Here is a 9856-nt window from a genome sequence, read left to right as displayed (position 1 = left end):
GGGAAGAGAACATCAAGTTTTAACTTTCTGATTAAAAACAATACTAGAAAATTTCAAATTAAGCAACACTGTGCAAAACCAAATCATTTATGTCATCAATATTTTTCTAACTGGGCCAGTTGAACGCAAGACTTGTAGAAGGTTTTCACTGAAGTGTACAAAGAGCTCTGAGGTCACTTTTTTCTGACATGAATATCTGTAACTTCATATCAATTTACCAAATTTTTTCAAAGTCTCAAGATGAACGGATACTCACAATCTAAGAGCAAGAGAAGAAGCAAGCCAGCATTTGTATTAAGAAACATTTTTATTAACAAAACAGTAAATTCCACTCGCTTAGCATTTCCAATAATGAATAAATTGGCCTTGCAACAAATAAAAAAATTGTAAATATCTATCACAGAAAGCACTATAAGGTTAGGGGCATTGGGCCTCTCTTTGATGTCTTAGGGTTGAAAGTTTCACACGTTATTTAGTGTATTGTTAAAAAAGGCAACACAATACAGTCATAGAAATGAAGCCATCTCAGTCAAACAAATTAGGTTATTATAGAGAAAGGATCCGATTTTATGTTAGGTAGTTGGTTTATGTCTGTTTGTTTGTTGCTGCTGCTTTTAAACAAAAAGGAATTTTAAATCCACTTGCTGGCATTTCTGATACATCCATAAGTATTTTTTGTTGTTGTTAAATTATGAAATTAAAGAGGAAAAAGGAGAACCTTCAGAAACAGTGTTAAAATCATGTTTTCTTATTTTAATAGTAGCAGATTTTTTTTTTTTTTTTCCTCTTGATGTATGGATTTAGTTAAAGATTCGTCTACCAAACTGCCTGGAAGTTGACCTGACAATGTTATTTCATTAATTCAATCAATACCAAGCAGAAAAGACAATTTAATCTTGCCCAAATCATATTCTCTCATGTCCAGTCTCCTGTCAACAGATTATTCTTATTCTTCTAGGTATCTTCAAGCACTGAAATCTGAACACCACCTGGCTTTCAACTTCTTTCCCCCCTCCAGCTGAAGTCGCTTACTTCCAGCAATGACCTCCAGTCACCCTTGCCCCTGCCATTCCCTGAGTACAGCTGTCTTGTAAAGGTGGGAGAAATTATGAGTGCCACAGGTGAACAACAGAAATGAACATCAGATGGATTTTGTGTGGGTTTTTTTTTTTTTTTTTTTCATTTTGGTGTAAATGTTAATGAAAATAAAAAGTCATTTCACAAATGCAACATGGCACACCTTGATGTGGTTGGCAAACTTCAAGAGAGGTGTTTTCATGTCAGCTACATGTATGTTTAAAGTGCTCTGGCTCCCAGATAGATAGCTGTACCAGTTCCCAACTTTTTTTCATCAGCTACAGTGAGTAACACACAATAAAATGTTTTGAGTCTGCTGTTTAAAGCTAATTTTAAATTTCTCCTTTCTGTCTGTAAAGTGTGAATATCTATATCCCTCCCAGGAGGCCTTCTGATGATTTGGTTGATTTCTATTGAACTACCCTCTTTCTGTCCAATGAATTACCTTTGAACTTCTGTGTAAATAAAATGCTATGTTATGATTTATTGCTGTGAAACTAATGAAATATTACTAGAAAAAAATCCCAAACTTAACACGTAAATTACACCATTACAATTCATCTGTTTAACTAAAAATGCATTAATGTTTTATATATGCAAGATAAGCTGTGTCACTTTAAAACATAATTAACTTATATCTGTCTGGTTATGATGTCTTGCAATACTACACAATCAACTTAGCTAAAAATACTTTTTCATATGTCAAAATGCCCACCATTGAAAAATACTATCGTGCACCTCAAGAGTATTTCCGTTTTGGAGAAAGGGATAAAGTCTGCAATAGAATCAGCCTGGATAATAACAGTGGGTATCTTTAGATCTTTTAGCACCCAGTGCTGTAGTAGCTGTTCTTCATATGAATGCCAGATAAACACTATATGATACTTCCTAAGATTCTCAAGAAACTCATCATTCTCGTAATTTCTAAGAACAAGGTTTCTGTAAGGCAAACCATGCTCTCCAATAGTGAAGCTTTGACTGGAAGCCAAAGGCCAGTTTAAGTCACTAAATATTTAGCTAACTAGTGAGCGTGTATTCCTAGGAAAATTGGCCATTCTGATCAACTTCATTGATGCATACGAGGAGCAAGAGATGGGGATAGGAGGGAGAAGACAAATTACAGTAGATACATATTTTTGCTTTCTAGTCCACTTCTTTCATACAAACTACTGAAACTTAATTGCAACATAATAGAGCTGTACAGGTAAGAAAAAAATTAGCTGACTCTTATATACATTCATACACATCCCCCTTTGTATAACCACTACACTGTAAATTAAAAAAAAAAAAAAAAAAAGAAAAAAAAAAAAAAAGAAAAAAAAAAGGAAAAAAAAAGAAAAAAAAAAAAAAGAAAGAAAGAAAGGGGAAAAAGTCTGGGACAATTTATAATGGCTGCAAAAAAACTGAAGAATGTCTGTTGCTCCAGATGTCATAAAACTCTCTATACCTAGCAACACTTATAACATTGAGTTTACCAAAAATGGCTGAAGAGCAGATATAATTGGCATTTTCTATACAACAGGCTATAAAACATCACTTATCACAGTCCAGAAAGCACATATAGATGTGTTTTTATATAAACATATGTAATAACATATTAAGCGTGCATGAAAATTTCCCAATGATTGCATCTATGCCCTCTTGTTTTTTTTTTTTTTCTTTTTTTTCCTTTTCTTTTTTTTTTTTCTTTTTTTTTCTTTTTTTTTTTTTTTTTTTGGTGGAAATGTGCCTTATATTCCAGATTTTTGTTTTTGTTTTTGAAAATAAGGCCTCCGTACTATTTTCCTCACAACCAGAAAGGGGCTTTTTGAAAGTATTTCTACATAAGTCTTCAGAAAAGCCAGCACTTTGTTTCAAAATGCAAGTTTCCAATCACTGCTTCACTGCACCAGACGGCAAACTCTTTATGTTTGCTTGTTGAGTCACCATATATAATGACAGTCTTCTCTGACAATAAGACTAACTTACTTCTCAAGAAAGCGCTAGCACTTTGGCTAAATCCAGAATCATAGGTAGCTTCTTTTTTCTTTTTTTTTTTTTCCTGTTTTGTTATTTTTTTTTAATTTGAATTTTTTTTCATATTGTGCCTCGATGTTGTAGTAATACTCCTTGCTTTATGAATGCGTGGTGTCATCATTGTCTTTCAGAAACGTTCCAGCAACATAAAGACAGGCAGAGTAAATGAAAACACTGTGGATGTTAGGGAATTTATCAGCTCCTGTTTCTGAAAAACAAGAGCATGAAATGCTTGTTTTTAAAAACAGTCTTTCCTTTCTGATTGCATTCCCTGTCTTTTCTGTTTGTTTGTTTGTTTTTGAATGTGCTTCATAAAAAGTAAAGTAAATAAGTTTGTATTATGTCTCAGATAAAATGAAGACTATTTCTATACAAGCGTTCTTTTAGATGTTGAAATCAGACATAGTACTCCTTATCCTTATTTTTCTTGTTTTTGTTGGAACTTTTAGCGCTGTTGGGCTGTTTCTCCTTGATCACAGCCCCGTTGGATTGTGCTGAGTTGCTGATGTAGTTTCGACTCTCATCCACGTGGTAGGATCCTTCGTCTCGATTCCTGTACTTGTACATGGCATAGAGGAGGATGAGGATGCACAGCGCCGCCGCTGCCACAATCCCAACCACCATGCCTGTCGTGCTGCTGGATTCACGGATCACCTCGGATGAGCCGGGGTACTCCCTTCCTCCTCCTGCCCTGGTAGGGTTTGCTGTGGGTAGATAATGAAAGAAAGGAGAGGTTATCCTTGAGTTTGCACATCACGGAGTCAGTCATTGCTGCTGCTACTGTCATGTGTCCTTCTAGCTGCCCCCACTGGGCCAGGACAGCCTAGCGATGTACCCCCCTCTTCCAGTCCAAAACCAGTTGGGGTTCCAGCCCATCCCTTTTTCAGGCTTTTAAACAAGGAAAAGGACAGCAAGGAATGTCTTGTTCTAGTCTTCAAAGGTATAATTTGTCTCAGTGTGTTATTAAGCAAATAATGCCTAAATAATCTGAAATAACAGGCGTGCCACAATTTAAAGGCGAGGATATGAACATCTCAGAGGAAAGGATTTCCCTCTCTCTCATGCTCTCTCTCTCTCTTTCTGTAAGGAACAAAAATGACACCATACTATTTATTGAGAAGGCAGTGACGATAAGACAGAATGAGGGGAAAAGAGGAAGAAAATGGCTGATAGCAGCCAGTAAATTCAGTACAAATAAGGTATCCTCAGCTCTCCTATGCACTTCCCTCACCAACCTTCTCAGTTTCTCCTTTGCTTCTAATATTTTCTTTTCTTTTTTAAAAATAATTGTATTTACTTTTAGTACTTTTAGAGAGCTATCCAATCCTACCTCCTATTTTCTAACTTATATTCCTGGAATATGGCTACACTTTAGAGCACTTTTTCACTCAACTTCTTCCATTCCCTCTTTTTATCATTGATGCCATTATCAGGTGTTCCTTCAAGAATTGCTTTATGCCCCAAGAAAAGCTCTCAAATTGGACAGAGAAAGGATTCAGCCTCCTAAGAACCTACCTCTGAGGCCAGTCTCTGGTCTTTTCAGCAGTGATATGAATAGGACTGACCTATATCTTCACACTGGAAAATCTTCTTCATAGGAACTATTATGTTGTCTGGCATATTTTGTCCCCTTGCACAGGCATGAGGAATGAAACCCTAATTCCAGAAGGAATTTCTAGTTTAAATGCTCAGAGCAAGCATAATGTTTTTACGTTTTCCATGATCTCCTTTCTTCGCTGAATTTTGCAGCAGGAGGAGGGCAGATCTTTGTATAGAATAACTTAAGGTGGTGACAGCTCAGATGGATCCTCTCTAACCTAACAAGTGTCATGAACAAAAATGAAGTGATTTGGGTTTATGCAGTATTCCTCCGATTATACCAGCATTTCCAAACTTCTGGGAGGCTGTGTATCCTCAGCACTACCAGCCTTGGCTGAGCTCAGGAGAGCCAGGCTGGCTTAGGGAAACTGCTTTTTAAATCATTATGCATGGCTAAAAAGTCAATCAGTAAAATATAGATACTAACTAAAAGTACTAAATGCTAGTTTTACAATATATACAAAATGTTAACTTTATCAGGGTGTGCCTACAGGTAGCATTGTATTGAAGTGTGCTAGAAAATTGTCTTGCTCAAAGTCCACAAAAGCACACTGTGCTCCATAGTCACTTTTTCAAGCTCTGTAAAGGTGTAATAGGAAGATGATGATGATTTTAAGGATGCTGCATTAAAAATAATGCCAGCCAAATTATCAACACTGGTCAAAAAATTGCAACAAGTTTGGACAACCAGAATTGAAAGCAGCCACCAGCTACAGACATCTACAATCGGCCTATGAATAATAAAACAGCAAAAAAGCCACAACTCTCCAGAAGAATAAATTCCTTTTCCACCCTGGTATTACTCATCATTTATTTATTGGTTATTTGTGTTCTTACTGCTGAAACACCTCTTCCTGGCAGTTTTTTTGAACAGGTTTAAAGAAGCTGATATTCATCTGAAAAAACAGAGGCAAAACGGTAAGATTCAAAACCACCCATATCAAATAGTATTTTAACTTTTTGTATCCTTCTGAAATTCTTACTTGTTATGAGTTGGTGCAATTGGTACTTTCTATGGCTGCACAAGAAATCTTGAAGGTTTTAGGATGTTTTTGTCATTTCAGGGCAGATGCCACCCTACTAAGAAAGGTGCCCTGTTGCAAAGTAGTCAGTGACTGATTTAGATCCTGTTTGTTCATTGTAGCTATTGTAGAAAATGGAAATTCTTTTACACCTAGGGTGTCATTTACTGTTTTACAAGAGACAACGCATTGTGTGCAGAACAAAGACTGAGTATTTCTATCGTGAATGAAAATGAGACAGAGACTTATCTCACTGTATGTGATTTCAGGAAATTAATTTCTGTCTGAGAAATAATAGAAGCCACTGAATACGCTGTCAACACCTGATGGATTAACAGCTGCTCTTTCTCTTTAAGATACATACATTTGGGCCAAATACTATCAACTAACTTTACAATTAATGTCTACTAAATGACATTTAACAGCTTGCTCAGAGGAAAACATTCCAATATTGCAACCTAAAAGAAACATGTAAGGTATATTTTTCAATGTTACCTAAATTCCTGCCTCTCACCTGATGGCTTCCTTTTATTTTAAGACTGTTTTCACAATTATCTCATTTAACCCATCTGTCTGAGAAATATTCAACCACTATATTAATGTTACTTAAACTTATAACATTTCAAAGCATCTGTTGTTGCATTTGTTTAGACTTCTGGGAAGGGAGCATTTCAGCAAGGAAAAGGACTTGCTACTTTTGTTCCATTTACATTAAAACATGCTTTTATTTTTATTTAGCGAGCAGTGCCTCTCCAGACAAATGAAGGAGGAGGAAGTATAGAAGTTTTACTAAGTATACAGGTTTGTCTGTGAGCACTTCAGACAGGAACAGCTAATGGAGTACACACCAAAGCAGGAGTCCTATTCTGAAATAGGGAGGAAAGGAAAAAAGCCAGCCTTAATTTCTTCTGAAATATATATAAATAAATAAATCCACATCCATAACATTGCTGAAACAGCTGCCTTCTGATTAAGCAGGACCATTGTTTGACTAAGACTGGAGTCAATTCCAAGGTGAATTTATCTGTATTTTTTTTCCCTGTAAGGCAGGAGCTATTGTTGGATGGGATGGCAAATGATCTCAGAGGAGAGCAAATGAAGATTATAAATTTACAGCAATCGTGCTGCTTCCCAGCTTTCCATCTTTGGGAAACACTGGTTGCAGTTTTCTTCCTGGCATCTTGACAGCTGGACCAGGCAGAGCCACTGCCTCCTGGCACAGCAGCAGAGGTGTGTCTGCAGGTAACCTTGTCTGCTACTCAGCTGCAGTCACTCTTTGTATCTGCAGCATGAAAAAAATATTAACTTCATCCTAGACATCTTACTGTAAATGAGAACTGAAATACCTTATTGGAGTATGTTAAGATTAATTGACTCTTATTTTTTAAGAGAAAATAGTTCTCTCAAACATATACACAAAAAACAAACCCTGAAACTATCTATTTAATAAAACAATAAATTTGGGTTGGTTTGATTAGGAAAAGACAAATTCATAAATGCTTATATATGCTCAGACCTTGCCATAACAGTGAGAGGAAATAATTGTCATCTTGTGGTGCAAGGATTCCTTCTTAAAACAACTTCTCTGATGCACAGCTCTTCCTCTCAACAGCACATAGCCAGCAGTTTTGTACTTCCTCAAAGACCAGCTTAGAAGAAACTGAGTTCTAAAAGTCTCTTCTAATACTTATGAAAAACTTTGCACGAAATAATAGCAATTGAGCACAATTTTACATTGTATAATAATGGATTAGAAAGTTATTATTCTTGACTGTACTTCTAAGTGGTTTAAAATTTAGAAGGGAAAAAAATCTAACTATTTTCAGTGCCCAGTTTTCATTAATACTGTGAAAAGAAAATTGGAATTGCAGGTTCCCATGGTGTTTGTGAATTGAAATTAGCAGACTGAAAAACAAAACAAACAAAAAAAAAGACAGAAGGACCCCAAACCTGTTTTCTTTACATTTATGCCTTCCCACAAACTGTGAATAGAAAATTACTCACAAGACAGAAATGTTTAACTACTGAATTTGCAATGAGGCATGAAGGCAATTATTTACGGGACGCATTAATTTTCACTCTGTGTGCTATCATTGTAGACCTGTTTGTGGTTGATTTTCTGCAGCATTGTTGGATTCTGGTGAACTGGTTTCTGAGCTCACTGCAATTTCAGCACCTCTTTACAACAAATACCTCTGAAAAACAAACCCCAGCACTTCCTCTGCAGACCTGGGGTAGATGCAGCCCAGCTTCAAAACCAGTATGAAGGTCTGCTGTAGACTTGTGTTTAAAGGAAAATTTTTAAGATATCTGTTCTACTCTTTGGTGTGCAAACCCAGGATATAGCACATTAAGATACCTCTAAAGTGACATCAACTAACTTTGCTTGTTATAAAAATAGTCTAGCAGTGGAACAGCATCCATGGCTAAAAAGGTTGCTTTGCTAAGAAGTTGAACAGCTTTTCTCTGCACTGAACAGAGTGCTTATTTCCAAGTGTAATGACTTGTCATATATCGACTCAGAATCATTTACAAATCCTACCAGCTCCTTAGGACTGCAGGTTTTGCAAGTAACTTCTTTTTCCCCTGTGGCTGAGAGGTGGAAGGTTGTTTTCTCAACCTTTTAAAATGTCATCATAAGTCTAAAGGGAGATAGGTTAGTTGCTTGTACAGTGCCAATTGATGGAGCATACCAAAATCAATGGGGTTTAGGAGTTACTATGTTTTTCAGAGCTGAGGGGAATATTTCGCACTTTTATAAAAAGCTTCTGTGAAAATATTTTCCATAAAACTAAATTTAATTTTAGCCAAAATGGAGAATGTAAACCAATATATCACTTAATGTTTTTAGCAGCCTTCACCCCTGTGGTCTTGCCCTTTTTATTAGTATATTTTAACATTTCAGTTGCATTGCTTCTCTTTCAGTGTTCCTTCCCTCCAAACAAGAATTCTTTCTCCTTTTGCTAGTTCAGGTGTTCTACCTCTCCCCACTTCTACATTTGTCATCTCTCCTCTTTTTTTCTAAGTGAAATAAGTTACCTGGTTTTGTGCACATTCTGAGAAATCTTTGGTAATTTGGTACTTCCTTTCAGAAGTTTTGACTGACTAGAAGAGTCAGTAGTTAGTCTATATTTTAAATTGAAGTATTCCTAAGAGGGGGGGTAAAAAAAAAAAAAAAGCTTTTGCAAATAAGATAACATAAGGAAGACAAAACAGAAATATCACACTACTGACAGCTAAGCTGCTGCAATTGTGGGCCACCAGTCCAGACAGCTAAACTGGGATCATTTTCTCAGTGAGCTGCCTTCTGCTCTTGCTCCCTAAAGGCTCAGTGCTAAAGCAAGAAAAGAGTGGGGCACGGGAAACATAAATTTTTGGTGGCGGCTAACTGTGAGATTGGCTGCATTGAACCAAAACTGTAACATTTGGGCTCCAGCGACTTCAGGAAAAGTTTTGCTATGAGCTTTGCCAGATCAAGGTTTCATTGCTTGCTGTTTTTAGCATTGTCATTTCATTAAAAACAAAAAAGGCAAAAAAGTTCCAAACCTCCTTATCTAGGAACCAGTTTCCAGCAGAATACCAAAATGTAATTGTAAAGCGTGAGGAATCTGCTGGCTTGGCCTGCAGAGCGTGGAATGATTCTTGCTCATGAAATGAGCTGGAGGTGCAGACACCCACATTCATCTCACAGCTGTGGGTGATTCCCTGATTTTCCTCCTTTCCTACATGAAGAGACAAATGTCTATGCCACAAACATATATATATACACATATATATATGGCTTGAAAGTTGAAGCCGAAAGCACACCACATTCAATTTGTTCCAAATACTGTCATCAAGTCAGACCTATTACTGACAAAGTTGGTAATATGCTTTGGAGAAGAAGGGGCCAGGCTTTCAAGACATCCAGAATATACTTGCACACACATTGGGAGTGCAGCTGCTATAAATACTGAACTACTCCCGCTACCCAAAGGCTCAGATTCAACAGCAACACTTGTTCAGCCTGAATCCTATTACTGCCTAAACCATATACTGCTCTGGGAGTGGGAAGAGAAAGACAAATGGAATTCAGGATGGATATGAGTTACATTTGATGTAATTAATGTTCTTTTTTTCCTGATAAAATTATTAAAATTAAT

General features: G+C 36.6%; 1 protein-coding gene across 1 annotated transcript in view; it reads right to left on the bottom strand.

The window, feature by feature from the left end:
- Positions 1-288: 288 nt before the first annotated feature.
- The window catches only part of NRXN1 (neurexin 1), a 698461-nt gene continuing 688893 nt past the window's right edge, over positions 289-9856 (bottom strand). Inside the window, 1 exon segment of the mRNA XM_058420099.1 lies at positions 289-3797. Within this exon segment, the coding sequence (XP_058276082.1) occupies positions 3490-3797 (308 nt within the window). The 3' untranslated portion in view covers positions 289-3489.

The sequence above is a fragment of the Hirundo rustica genome, chromosome 3 (assembly GCF_015227805.2).
Source record: "Hirundo rustica isolate bHirRus1 chromosome 3, bHirRus1.pri.v3, whole genome shotgun sequence".
Lineage (NCBI taxonomy): Eukaryota > Metazoa > Chordata > Aves > Passeriformes > Hirundinidae > Hirundo > Hirundo rustica.
This window is presented reverse-complemented; position numbering and strand designations above follow the sequence as displayed.